At 40.6% G+C, this 14,955-nt stretch overlaps 1 protein-coding gene across 1 annotated transcript in view; it reads right to left on the bottom strand.

Moving 5' to 3' along the window:
• Window positions 1-1,136: 1,136 nt before the first annotated feature.
• The window catches only part of LOC311509843 (desmoglein-2.1-like), a 64,024-nt gene continuing 50,205 nt past the window's right edge, over window positions 1,137-14,955 (bottom strand). The window contains exons 12-14 of the mRNA XM_084575280.1: window positions 13,367-13,500; window positions 5,781-6,098; window positions 1,137-5,682 (exon numbers count right to left, since the gene is read on the bottom strand). Of these exons, the coding sequence (XP_084431406.1) occupies window positions 4,075-5,682; window positions 5,781-6,098; window positions 13,367-13,500 (2,060 nt within the window). The 3' untranslated portion in view covers window positions 1,137-4,074. The remainder of the gene's footprint in view (window positions 5,683-5,780; window positions 6,099-13,366; window positions 13,501-14,955) is intronic.

Here is a 14,955-nt window from a genome sequence, read left to right as displayed (position 1 = left end):
CAGCCAGGCCTACTGCATCCTCATCATCCTGTTTGGTTTGTTGTACCCTCCATGACATCAAACTCACACCCATCCAGTCAATTTGAGCCTTGCAGCCAGGCCTTTAGACCACGCACACTTGAAACTGGACGCAGCATCATCGGCACAGTCAAAATTTCCGCAGGAATTTTCTAGTTATTATTATTATTATTATTATTATTATTTAATTATTCCATAATTTAATGCTGTCCCGGGCCCCTCTACCCTGGGCCCGGGACAGCAGACCCGTTTGCCCCCCCATCGGCGGGCGGGGTTCTTGATGTTGTTAAAGTATTTGGCTATGGCACCATAGCCAAATATTTTAGACTCCCAATAAAAAACAAAACTAAAAAAGTGCAATGCTGTCTTAAAAAGTATATACAAAAGTAATCTCCACAAAAAGGGAAGCAAAAAGTGAATTAAATTGGAAAAAAGAGATTGAGTAAGAGCTTGCAAGCAGCTGCTGGCCTCAACCGGCGCCGCAAAAATTATACTGTAAAATATGGCGACAATCGAGTGCTTCCTTCCAGTTTATCAAAGTACGGGGGAAAAACCCATCATTTATTTATTTAAAAAAAACAACAAAAAAAAAAACATAAAAAGATGTTAAATATACATTCAGTATCAGACAAATGCCTTCAAATGGGGTAGAGTTTTTCTTTTTCATGAGTTGAAGTCCATATGAACAGCCCCTTCTTGTAATATTTCTAACTTTGTAAGTGGAAATGTTTGGAACAGTCAGAGTTCACTGTGATGTGTTTGCCGACGTTTCCAGAAATGGCGGGAGTGGATACTAAGTTAATATACATATCTTTCAGTTATTTATGTAGTATTTTATGTAGTATTTTTTATTTGTAATGTCTCTCTGAGGTAACTGATTCTTATTATACACTTATATCCTTAACAACAACCTCACAATTTCCATTTGAAGGCAGCAAAAGGTTGTTTATTTAACTGAATAACACCTCTTTGAATAAGGCTCTTCGAACTCTTTCACAAAACTCAAGACATTCAGCACAAATAGATGTCACAGAAAATGGTTAAGGTAAAAATAAAAATGCATAAGCATTCAATTAGGATAAATGAAATAATAAATGACAACAAATAATAGATTAACAGATGATTTTGTTTATTTTAACTTCAAAGTTACACAGCCACCACTTTTTCATCATATCACCCTTAAAAAGAAAGCTAAAAAAGTACAAAACATTATTTCAGTACTGACATAAAACTAGGCCTGCAAAGATTAATCGGTGTCATCAATGATGTTTACTAAAGAAACCCTTACTCAAACGTTTAAAGTGAGAAATTTCGATAAACAGAGGACCAGACGCTTGAAAGATGTTTGTCATTGTAAATACTTTTATCCTGTAGAGTGCAGTAATATGACCACTTGCTTAAATGTGCCAGAACCCCTAGTCAGAGCCTAGGAGTCGTCATTGTGTTCTCAGTTGTTTTTGAGAAAACAACAACAGAGAGTCAAGTTCAGATGCTAATTGCGTTGCTAGTCTCAAGCACAATGTTTCTTTCCAGCACAAGTTGTAAGCAAATTGTTTCTGCACATGAAGACCAACCTTTAGTGTTGCATCACAGCATGGGTGTTCAGTGTTCTAACCTGCTGACTAGCTTGGGGTCCTATCTGGAATTCACATGTTCCACCTGTGTCTGCTGGGTTTCCTCTCACATAGAAATGGATGTTAGGTTAGTGTGAGTGTGGTGACCCTCTACAGCATAATACAGATGCATTTCCATCCAGTCCGTTCTGCTGAGAGACAAGCTAATAGAGATGGGAGTGGACTCGCAACTCATTTCCTGGATAGTGGCCTATCTCACTGGAAGACCTCAGTATGTCAGATTGGGGAGCTGCATGTCCGGAAATATCATTAGCAACACTGGAGCGTCGCAGGGGACTGTGCTCTCTCCTGTCCTATTCACCCTGTACACCTCGTACTTCAAGTACAACATAGTCATGTCACCTGCAGAAGTTTTCAGATGACACTGCAATTGCGGGGTGTATTAGGGATGGACAAGAGCAGGAGTACAAGAATCTTCATCTCATGGTGCAGAGCGAACCACCTTCTGATCAATAGGGAGAGTGTAGAGGTGGTTCAGACTTACAGCTGTATCACAAGCTGAATTGGTTGGCTAACAGGTCAGAGCTGTCTCTATTTCCTCAGGAGGTTAGGGTGGTTTAATTTCTGCCGGAAGCTGCTGGACATGTTCTACCAGACTATCGTTGCCAGTGTCCTCTTCTACGCTGTGGTGTGCTGGAGAGGCAGCACTAAGAAATAAATCTGTAGTGTTGTTGTGAACAAAAGGGTTTACCCTCCACCAAATTATACAGCTGCTTGCTATGATTTGACAGGTCTTTAATTATACCAAGTAATACAAGGCTGTAGCTGTAAGTGATTTTTTTTTAAATATTTTCTGTTTCTGTCGTGTAAAAGCTATAAAAACAAATCAAAGATGTGAAATTCTGGAGCTAGCTAGCCTGAACCAGCCGGGAAAACTTTCATGACAACAACTACGAGCGCTACCCTTGGTTGACAGGCAGTAGATTGTTTCTTACGTTCCAGTGAGTAAAATGATTTATATTTACATCTTTTGTGTATATTTTTGCCATTTCTGCTGGATTTGACGTATGTGGTGCTGGTGCACGAGGTGGTTAGCACTGATGCCTCACAGCAAGAAGGTTCAGGGTTCTAAGCCGACTGGACCTTTCTGTGTGGAGTTTGCATGTTCTCCCTGTGTCTGCATGGGTTCTCTCCGGGTACTCCGGCTTCCTCCCACTGTCCAAAAACATGCTTGTTAGGTTAATTGGTGATTCAAAACTGGCTTACAGCAGTTACAGAACACGAATGAATGAATGAATGAATGAGTTGCCTAAGTAATGTCATTCATCTCGCTATATGAGATACCTGTCTTCGATGCAGCATTTTATTGCGTATCCATGGCATCATAACGATCGTATTAAGATGTGTTTTGAATAAAGTTGGAGGTCATGGAAGGCCTAGGTGGAAAATGCATCCCCCGCCAGTGTCAGTTTGGAAAGCAAACAAATTAATTCTCTTGCAAATGAAAATCATTGAATCATGATTGAAATCATTCATATTTTTTTTTGTATCTAGTTGAGCTGTTTGACCAGTATCAAATGGTAAGCAATGCTAGCATTGTAAGCAATATACTGTATATCATCTCAGCACTGGTCAAACTATCGTTAAAAAAGGACAACATGCTTATATTATGTCTCCCATTGCAGTACACTATTTCTTGCGTTATTTCATATGGTAAATGGCCTTCTTTTTTATATAGCACTTTTCTACCTATTGCTACCCAAAACGCTTTACGGTCACAGAGACATCTACCCATTCGCTCACACAAGCACACACACATTCACACACTAGTGCTATGCACAGGTAGAACAAGGGAGAACCTTTTGATTTCATAGAACCTTTTCATTTCAGTTGCTTCTTCTTGGTCATCTAAAAAGCTTTAGTTTTATGGTAACATTGACACCTTTTTCTCTACAGCATAGAGCATTAGAGCTCTCTAGTTAGTACTCTAGTACTTCAGGTAATTATGATTTCAAAATGTGATCACCCAAACTTTCTTCTACCTGATAAATTAAGATGATCCTCATAGTTTGCAAAACCTTTTGTAGTATCAGGAGTCTTTGCGTGACCTTAATTTGTCCCACAGTCTTTACTATGCTCTGCTTGCAATTATAGAATTGATTCCTGATCAGGAATGGTCCTCCCAGATATAGACATCTGTTAGACTCATTCACATGATCTGATAAATTCATATAATATGACAAAACATTTAAGCACCCACAGAATAGCATCACTATTGCTCAGAATACAGCAAATGTCCATTGCTCTCTCAGCTCACTGATGATAGTAAATATTTACACCATATTCTCCAAGTGTGAATGGAATTTCCCTGCTAAAATGATATTTGAGTGACCACAGCTTCAAAGATGGTATTTTTCTCCTTTTTATGATTGAGGAGTTTTAGATTCTTCAGCATTCTTTTGTGTGTTAATGTGTTATGTTGTCAGATATATAACATCGATACATGGATTTTTTTTTTGTTTGTTTTATCTAACAGACTGAGCACTATTTTGTCTTTTATATCTTTTGGTTTCTGTACCACTGTGTCACACTGGTCGCCTGAAATTTGAAGTACATCTGGCCTCTGTAATGATATTACCACCTCTTCCTCAAGATTCATAATACTATACTTTTCTGTTTGTATTGAATATTCTTGGATATTGTCAATATCGTGAAATGCCACTTCTGTTGCATCATCTGGTTTGTAGATGACCAGATTTTCTGAATGCTTTTCTTCAGTTGTGTCATCTTGCCTTTTCTCAACTGAACCATTATAATCTGGATTCTTAAAAGCCCTGTCTTCATTTGGTGAATTTTGTTGACATGCTTTTGGAATACTACTTGCTTCAGCTGTTTTCTCTAATTGATGATCTCTGTGGAACTGGTTCATGCTGAATTGTTCAATCCCAGCTGTACCAGTGCCAGGCTGTTTGTCTTCTGGCTTCACTGCCATGACAAGTCCTATCCACTTTCCTGGCATCCCAGTTCCAACTCTCAAATCAGTGACTGGCCCTAACCCCATTTGCCCTAACTCCCCAACCCATGTTTGTCTCAAGTGTCTATGTACTGCAACCACTTCCCTCCTTTTTGTAATCACGTGGCTTAGCAGACTGCAAATCATGCTTACTTTGGCTGCCAACCCATAAAACCCCTGAGGGGGAGCAGCCTCTTTTACCAGGACCACACCTCTTGGCAAAATGCCCTGAGATGAGCCTGGGTCCAACCCTGGAATACTCTTATTCTTAAGTAACATATAATTACCATCAGTATTTGGCCTCATTATTTCCCAGCCCTCTACAGAGGCTGAGCCGTGGGACACAACTGGGTTATCACATAGCAAAAACGTGGGGTGAACTTGACTGGTAGGGCTAGCAGGGTATTTGAGTTGTTTTGGGCTCTCAGTGTCCTCGATAAGTACCCCAGAAGGAAAGTCTGAGGGTCCACTGATTACAAGTCCAGAAGGACTCTGAGGACCACCGACTACATACAGGCCTGCAAAATTGCCTCCATGGGACCCATCTGCCAGTAGAAATGTGTTGTGTTGTGGCTGAACTATATAGTGCATTGATGGCAGGACAGTGCTGCTTGTGTAGTAAAGTGGCTGCTGCCTGAGTACAGCTTTCTGAGCAGAATAACTAATGTTGGAGGAAAGACTGATATTAGCAACCTTGGAGCAAGGAAGTGTCATGCACGGTATGGCAGTGTTTTCTGTACTGACAGATGATTTCAAGGTGTTAGTAGATGCTAACACTTTCTCAGTCTTCACGGCAGCATGCTTTGTCTCAGTGGGCTTAAAAAATGGTTCAGCAATATCATCTGTGGTTTTGGCAACACCTACTGCTTTGTGTGTCAGGCAACTTTTGGGTCTTTGTGTAGACTGGGAACAAATCTCAGCCAGAATCTTAAACTTAGGGCTAAGATCATTGAGGAAGTACAGGTCATCGTCAGAGTTCAAAAGGCTGCAACAGCCTACTGAGCCAGCAGAAGAGCCCTGGCCCTCGAAGTTATGTTCCAACAGACTGTCCTTCACTGGCACAGCACAAACTGCTTTCTATTTGACGTGAAGAAACAGAACACATTTTACTGTTGATAAACTGTCAACATAGGTATGTATGTAAAAGATCATCAAATAATTTGCATGTACAGTACCTGTGAGTAGTAATCATTAAGGAAAACATCAGGAAGTGCTACATCCTCATTGAGAGCTGCCATGTGTTGGATACCAAGTGTCTTCCCACTAAATGTAGCATTTTCCTTGCCATGGTTGTAGGATAGCCTTGCAAAGCTGTAGGAGTTGTTAACCTCCAAGTTTTGGCAGGTCTCCTGAAATTCTTGCACAGATTCATTGTAGAATGACTGATGAGTTTCTGCAGTTGCTGAAGTAATGGTGTTGAAGTTTGGTGCTGGTGCTGTCTCCGCTTTTTTTTGGATGCCCAGCATAATAGGGACACTTTGGAGTGGTACCTCCTAAAAAATAAATAAATAACATACAAATTATGATTTTGACTTAGCAATGTGGGTGTGTTAGCAAAAAAACAATGGTCAAACAAGTCATTAGGACTCAACTCAAACAAAATATTCCTTTTTCTCTCTTAGTATTCTAGAATGTATTATTTTTACACAGCACTGAACTGCAGTTACAATATTTAAATGGTCATTGTTTTATCTGACCATGGTCCACTTCAACTACAACTTACCTCCTCTAATATGTCTTAATACATCCAGTTTAGTGTCTCATGAAACAGACATAAAATTTATAACATCACAAAAAGCTTTTGATATGCAAACTGACACAACCCCGGACATCTCTAAAAACATATTATAGCTAAATAATAATGTAACAGAACAAATTTCCTTGCTAGATTGTCAGTATGAATCATTTCACCTTAATTATATTTCAATAAGCACACTAAGTATTCTTCACTCTTCATCAGTCCCTACTAAATTAATACACCATTCTAGACATAAATATGAGTAAATCAAATAAGCATCAAAAGCTTCCAAGACTGATAACCAAAATTCACGCTCTGGCTGTTTAATAGCAAATCAGTCAGAAATTAATTAGAAATTCAAACAATTTTATGTTAAGTTGTACAAAACAAAATCGACTGAATATAAAATGTTTCTTAAGGAGGTTGGAGAATTGTGCATATAATGAATGGAGGAGGGCCTGGTAGCTAAAGGCTCTACCTCCCATTCTACTTTTTGAAACTCGAGGAATTAGGCCTGCACTTTGAGAAAATGATCTGTTGGGGTGATATGGTACTATGAGGTCTTTGAGATATGAAGGATCTAGGCCTTTAAGGCCTTTAATATAGGGAGTAGGACTTTAAATTCTATTCTGGATTTTACAAGGTGCCAATGAAGAGAAGCTAAAACTGTGAATGCTCTTGCTGCAGCAGTTTGAATCAACTGGAGGCTTTTTAAAGGGCTATTTGACAATATTGCACAGTTGAAAGAAGGTAGTCCTGGTCAATAGTCCTGTGCGAACTAAACATATTGTTGTCAAATATACAGTAATCCCAAGGATTCTCACAGTAGTACTGGAGGCAAAGCTAATTCGATTCAGTTCAGTTTCATTTATATAGCATCAATAACTATACAAATCATCTCAAGACACTTTACACTTTACGGTGGCAAGGAAAAACTCCCTTTTAACAGGAAGAAACCTTGAGCAGAACCCAGCTCATATGGAGGGACCCATCTGCCTAAGGCCAGCCAGGCAGAGACAGAAAAGAGAGGAGAACAGCAGAAGAAACAAGATAAACATACATCTATCACAAATACATACATCTGACTAAAGTGTACATGTACAATCTGATGATACAAATACAACATACAGCTGATGATGTTACATGACAGTTTTGATGCCATCGGGAGAAACTAAAGGAATAGGTAGTGACTCTCTGAGATGTTTAGGACTAAATACAATGACAATGAGTTAAGAATAAGTTACAGGTCGTCCAAGATTGAGGAACTTCATAACCTACTTTTCCATAGGTGGAAGAATCATTGTTGACATGAACAAACAGATGTCTGACAGATGATAGGATTCAGACCAGCCATTTCTTCTAATCACACTTTCAACTATTAATCACAAATAAAATATTGTGATCAATAGTGTCAAATGCAGCACTACGTTCTAAAAAGATGAATATAGAGACAAGTATGTTGTCTGAAGCCATGAGGAGATTTAAAGTAGTGGATTTTAAGCAGAGGTTTAATTACATCTTAAAAGACTGAGGCACATATCCTCTTAAGAAAGATTAAAGATCTGGTTTAATATGGAGGTGTTGATTAAAGGAAAAACCTCCTTGAACAATTTAGTTAGGATGGGATCTAGAAGACAAGTTGAAAAAGCTATTGGAGAGAAGGATTCCAAATACTGCTAAGTCCCAGACATGTTTCTAAAGCCAGTGTACTTACATTTTTGACAGCTGTCGGAAGGATGTCTTGAATTTTTTCTCTATAATGGCTACAATTTTGTTAGTTAATAAGCTCATGAAGTCATTACTACTGAGGGCTAGAGGAATAGATGGCTCAACAGAGCTGTGACTCTTTGTCAGCCTGGCTACAGTGCTGAAATGAAATCTGGGGTTGTTCTTGTTTTCGTCTATTAATGATGAATAATATGCTATTCTAACTTTACGGAGGGCTTTTGTATGAGTTGTTAAACTATCTTGTGGGCCATGTGAGTTTCTTTTGACTGAGTGGAATGTTACTATCTTTCCAGCTTTCCAACTGCCTGCTTAAAACTATATCTGTACTAAGCACAAAGTCACATGAAAACTCAAAAATCAGCTAAATATTCAGAGTAAGGAGCAGGTTGGCGAAACACAACAATACATGGAATTGGTTTTTGTGTTTTCCAATTTGGATAATAGAGACAAGTGGTAAAGCTTTTAAAAGAGTTAAAGCTTCGTTCAGGTTTTGGATTTTTGAACAAATCGGAGTGGAAGATTGCTGCCACTCCTCTGGCTGTGCTTTGAGGAACCTGTTAATTACTATGACGGGGTAGCGTTTACTCATTTAAATTAACATTTTCCTCATGCTGCAGCCATGTTTCAGTCAAACTAAATTGATCAATCTGATAATTTACCCTTATTTACCAAGAAATTTATGCAAGAGAGCCTCTGTGGAGGAATTTTGTGTATGTAAGACTACAACTCTGCATCCTGAAGGAAAAACATGGAATTCAGCATACTTTTGGCAACATAAAATATGTGAAGCAGAGATGCAACACCCAGTGTTAACTGTGGGTCAGCATGTTAATGTGGTCCACAGTTCAGACTTTGGGGAGGCGTTCCCACAAGACATTCAGCACAAAAATTGGTCCTTTCCTTTTGGATGTTTTTAATGAATGATCAAAAAACTGCCTTCTTCTAACATTTAACCATGCAACAGTGCTTTGGTAGATGGTTTATATCAAAGTAACATCCAGATGAATGGCAGGACCCAAGGTCTCTCAACAAAACATCGCAGCAACATCACAAAGCATCACACCGCCTCAGCCAGCTTTCCTTCTTCTCATAGTGTGTCTGTCCTGGTGTGTTCCACAGGTGTAAGCAACGCACATGCACCTGGCCATTTGTGTCATTTAAAAAGAAACATGATTCATTAGATCAGCACAGCTTCATTGTTCTGTGGTCCAGCTCTGTTCATGTTCCCATTATAGCCACTTTCGTGGTGAACATGGGCACCCTGACTGGTCCACAAGTACACAACACACTGTGACGCATGTGTGTTCTGACATCGTTCTAAAAGAGCCAAGAATCAAGAATCAAGAATCCTTTATTGTCATTATGTGAGAACATAATGAAATCTTGGGTGGTAGCTCCTGGCTTAAGTGCAATATAAAAACAATAGAGTAGACATAATATTAAAATAAAAATAAAAAAAGTAAAAGTAGAGCTGTACAGATATATACATATGAGTAGTCAGCAGCAAACCTTGTAAACATACAGTACAAACAACAAAGCCTCTGTTGGGCCTTCTTCACAAGGTGTACAGTGTTGACAGACCGTGTCAGGTCAGATGTGATGTGGATGCCCAGGAATTTGATGTTATTGACACGCTGAAGAGAGAAGCGTGCTCTGTCTTCCTGTAACATCATCAGTTTGTATCATAAGATTCCACATGTACGCTTTAGTCAGATATGTGTATCTATGACAGATGTATGTTTATCTTGCTGTTCTCTTCTCTCTTTCTTCTGTCTGTACCCAGCTGGCCTTAGGCAGATGGGTCCCTCCATATGAGCTGCATTCTGCTCAAGGTTTCTTCCTGTTAAAAGGGAGTTTTTCCTAGCCACCGTCGCCTTCAGGCTTGCTCTGGGGGTTTCAGGCCGGGTTTTGTAAAGCGTCTTGAGATAATTTGTATTGTTATTGACGCTATATAAATAAAATTGAATTGAACTGGACCTCCTGTAGTCCACAATGACCTCCTTGGTCTTGCTGGTGTTCAGAACAAGGTTGTTGTTCATGCACCACTCTGTCAGGTGTTGGATCTCCTGTCTGTTATGGGTGTCATCATTGTCCGATATGAGACCCACCATGGTGGTGTCATCAGCAAAATTCCCAATTGTGGCGTACGTGTTAGGATGCTCAAGATGGGACAGGGTTGTGTGCAGAGCTATGGAGACTGCATCCTCTGTTGATCGGTTCCCTCTGTAAGCAGACTGGTGGCTGTCCGGGTCAGCAGGTATGACATCCTTGATGTGCATAAGGACGATCCTCTCAAAGCACTTCATGATTACCTTTGTCTAAGGAGTACCTTTAGTAACAGACTCATCCTACCCAAATGCACCACAGAACGCCACAGGAGGTCATTCCTGCCTGTGGCCATCAAACTTTATAACTCCTCCCACTGAGTGTTGGTCACTCTTAACACTATTAACACTTCAGATGCTGTTAATTTATTTGCAACCTTTTACCTCTGTGAATACTTGTGCAATATTGTTTCTTTTACTTTAAATGCATCTTACTTTATTTTTTATATATCTTTGTACTTCTTTTATTCTATTGTATTTGCTCTGTCAACTAGCAACTGTCACTTTATGGGAGCAACAGCAACAAAACAATTTCCTTGAAGGATTAATAAAGTATTCTGATTCTGACTCTGATTCTGAAGAGGCTGGTGTTGCTCCTCCAGCTGGGGGAGAGGCCTAGTTTCTTCGCAGCCAGGTGTATCGAAGCGTGCAAAGAAACTGTTCAGGGTGTTGGGGAGGGTGGGATCAAGGCTAACCTGCTGGTTGCTGCGCTTGTAGTCCGTAGTACCTTAGTTTAGCCAGCTGAATGTCCTTTTTTAGTTTGCTGTGGGCCTAGCTGTAAGCCAGCCTGTTACCGGACCTGTAGGCAGCATCCCAGGCTTTGAGCAGCGGCTGCATGGTGCTGTCCATCCACGGCTTCTGATTTGGAAAAACCGTGATGCTCTTGGTGGGTAGAACAGCATCAGTGCAGAACTGCACATAGTCCAGGACAGATGACGTGTAAGCCTTCAGGTCTGAGCTCTCTTTAAACACTCCTCAGTCGGTGTGCTCGAAACAGTCCTGCAGATCTGAAGAAGCCTCCTCAGACCATGCCTGCACTGTTCTGGTGGTTGGTTTTGTCCTGCAGATCAGAGGTTTATATGCTGGGATGAATTCCATAGAGATGTGGTCTGACATGCCCATTTGTGGAGCTGCTACAGCCTTGTATGCTCCCCGTATGTTGCAGTAGACCTGATCCAGAATGTTATTGTCTCTGGTTGGAAAGTTTATGAATCTGTGAGTTTTGTTTGCGGTGTCTCCTCCATCTCTGCTGACTCCCAATTCCTAGTAATTCAGCACATCCGTACTGAATTAAGGCATCCACAAGATGCAGAAGGGCAAAACCTCGCACCCCACGCCTGTCGGGGACCGGCAAGGACGGGGTTACTGCAGGTCTTAGGGGATACACTGGAGTAACAATGCACCGTGGCACGATGCATAGTCCTTACTCCATAGTCTGTGCAATTGAATATTTTTCAGAGCACATCATCTGTGACAGCTGTAAGTCTTGGCTGTTTTGACTGTATTCTCTCTGTGGCATCAAAGTATGTTAAAACAGCTTCACACACACACACACATACACAGACAGACAACCCATCAGAGACAAATGCAATGGCTCCATCTGCTGGACAAAGGAGCACACTACTTGAAATGATGTCAGAATTAAGGAGACTGTCAGTCATTTCACTTTCACAACCAGAACAGGCCCAGACTTCAACGAAAACTCACAAGTGTCGCAATGAGTCATCATGACAAGTGTAAGGCTGTCCTGACAACATTTGAAGTGAATCCATTCACCCTGACAGTAACAGCAGGTCACACTACAATGTAAGACATTTCCTGTTCTCAATAGGTAGCGCTACAATAATTATATAAATATTGACATATGGATGTGTGCAGTTATGGACCATTAACAATACTGTAAAGTTTGATGTAGTTTGGACAAAGTATGGCTTAATTACAGCACGTTTAATGCAACTTCCTGTTTCATGGCGAGTCATTGAACTTTGAGGGGCCAGAACGGCCACGCCCCTTCAACGAAAAGTCAAAAACCTATGTCAGTTTCCTTTGCTTATCTTTCAACAACTTATTTCCAACTTTTGAAGTCAATCTGATAAGGCATCAAGCCTGCAGGCAAAAAACCCCAAACAAAACATATGTCCAATTTTCACAGTTTCAATCAAATAACAGACTTCCTGTTGGGTTTACAATATGGCTCCAATTGACTTTTTTGTGCATCCTGAGATGTTACATATGTTTGCATATTTTCGGATTTTTAGGTGCAACAGGCTTCAGGGGCTGGTCCGTTTTACCACGGCCGTGCTCAAAACCCTCACAGATTCAAATTTTCAGGCGACCGAAGGTGTCTGCAAATTTTCAGGACTTTCCGTGCATGTTTAGGCACGGATAAAGCCGAGCAAAGAGGCGGAAAGTACGAAAACAATAGGGTCCTTGCAACTCCCGTTGCATGGCCCCTGCTACTTCGTTGCTCGGGCCCTAATAAACAAAACATTACTGGGATCACCCGATATAAAGTGATCGCGGGGGAGTTGTGGAGTAGTAGTCAGAGGTGCAGCTTGGGACCGGGGGGTCCCAGGTTCGACTCCCGCCATGTCCACGGTCCTGAGACTGTGACTGCTCCGACTGTTCACTACTGTGAACGACTGGATGGGTCAAAATGCAGAGAGATACTGATCAATACAGTATCACAAAAAAAAAATAATAATAATAAATCGCTACGCAAGCGAAACCCATTTCTTGAGGGATCCCACCGCTCCAATTTCTCGTGCCCACAAATTTTCTATGGGATTGAGATCGGGGCTTTGTGATGAAAATTTGAATCTGTGAGGGTCTTGAGCACGGCCGTGGTAAAATGTCTCTGTAGCGCCATCTACGGACCAGCCCCTGAAGCCCATTCTTGCGCGTTTTATTGCGGAAATCCACATCTGCGCATCGGGACTGTCGGCCCAAATAGCATGTCGGCCCACCAGGAAAATGCCCGGTATGCCAGATGGCCAGTCTGTCCCCACAAGCATGTGGGTGCCATACAAACTAATGAGCATCCTTTTTTTCCTAACACATTACCCAGTCCACATCAGTACAGATATCCAGCATGTTTTTTTCCCTATTGAGATCTTATGCATTTTCAAAGTATTCATTTTTCTTTTTAGATTCTTTTCTTCCAATTAAAAAGAAAATAATGCCAGCTTACCTTATCCTCACCTCTGCCTTCAGTGTGATAGGATATGAGATGTTCTTTGGTGTCAAATGGCAGATCTCTAAATTTGTCAGGAAAGATGGTGTCTGCTCCTCCACATTGACAGAACAGCAGAAGAAGTGGAATGACTGCGCAAAAAAGTAACATAATCAGACAAAAGTAAATATTTATTAATGCAGGACACAAGAGCAAAAATATGAAAAATTTAAGTTAGGGTCTTCATATACAGTATTTAAATCAATGTATCACTTATTTATTCAAGCATTGTAGGTATACATTATAAGTACAGCTGTATAGTGCTATGCTGTATTAAAACTGTGATTTAGATATACAGTTGAAACCAGATGTTTACATACACTGTGTTAAAAGACACAAACATTTTTCCTCGCTGTCTGAAATGAAATCAGACTAAACCTCTCCTGTTTTAGGTCAGTTAGGATTACTAAAATTATTTCTATTTGCTAAATGCCACAATAATGAGAGAGAGAATTTCTTAGAGAATTTTTTATTACTTTCTTCAAAGTCAGAAGTTTAGATACACAAATATTACTATGTCTTTAAACAATGAAGGAAAGCCCTAATGATGATGTCATGGCTTTTGAAGCTTCTGATAGGTTAACAGACAACATTTGAGTTAATTGGAGGCACACCTGTTGATGTATTTTAAGGCTACACCTCAAACACACTGCTTCCTTGTTTGACATCATGGGAAAATCAAAAGAAATCAGCCAAGATATCAGGAAGAGAATTGTGGTGCTCCACAAGACTGGTTCATCCTTGGGTACAATTTCCAGATGTTTGAAGGTGCCACGTTCATCTGTTCAAACAATTATACACAAGTATAGACACCACGGGAATGTCCAGCCATCATACCGCTCAGGAAGGAGACGGGTTCTATGTCCCAGAGATGAACATGTGTTTTGGTCCGAAACATGCGAATCAACCCCAAAACAAAGCTAAAGACCTTGTCAAGATGATGGCTGAAGCTGGTAAGAGAGTGTCATTATCCATGGTGAAATCAGTCCTGTACCGACATGGACTGAAAGCCACTCAGCAAAGAAGAAGCCATTACTCCAAAAGCAACATAAAAAAGCCAGATTACAGTTCGCAAATGCACACAGGGACAAAGACCTTAATTTTTGGAGACATGTCCTGTGATCTGATGAAACTAAAGTGGAACTGTTTGGCCATAATGACCATCGTTACATTTGGAGGAAAAAGGAGGAAGCTTGTATGCCTGAGAACGCCATCCCAACTGTGAAGTATGGGGGTGGTAGCATCATGTTGTGAGGCTGTTTTGACACAGGAGGAACTGGTGCACTTCATAAAATAGACGGCATCATGAGGAAAGAACATTACGTGGAAATATTGAAGCAACATCTCAAGACATCAGCCAGGAAGTTAAAGCTTGGGCGCAAATGGGTTTTCCAAATGGACAATGACCCTACGCATACCGCCAAAGTAGTTACAAAGTGGCTTAAGGACAACAAATCAATGTTTTGGAGTGGCCATCACAAAGCCCCGATCTCAATCCCATAGAAAATTTGTGGGCAGATCTGAAAAGGCATGTGCGAGCAAGGTGG

Source organism: Chelon labrosus (genome assembly GCF_963514085.1).
Source record: "Chelon labrosus genome assembly, contig: SCAFFOLD_45, whole genome shotgun sequence".
Classification (NCBI taxonomy): domain Eukaryota; kingdom Metazoa; phylum Chordata; class Actinopteri; order Mugiliformes; family Mugilidae; genus Chelon; species Chelon labrosus.
Note: the sequence above shows the minus strand (reverse complement) of the source record. Positions and strands in the feature narration are given on the sequence as shown.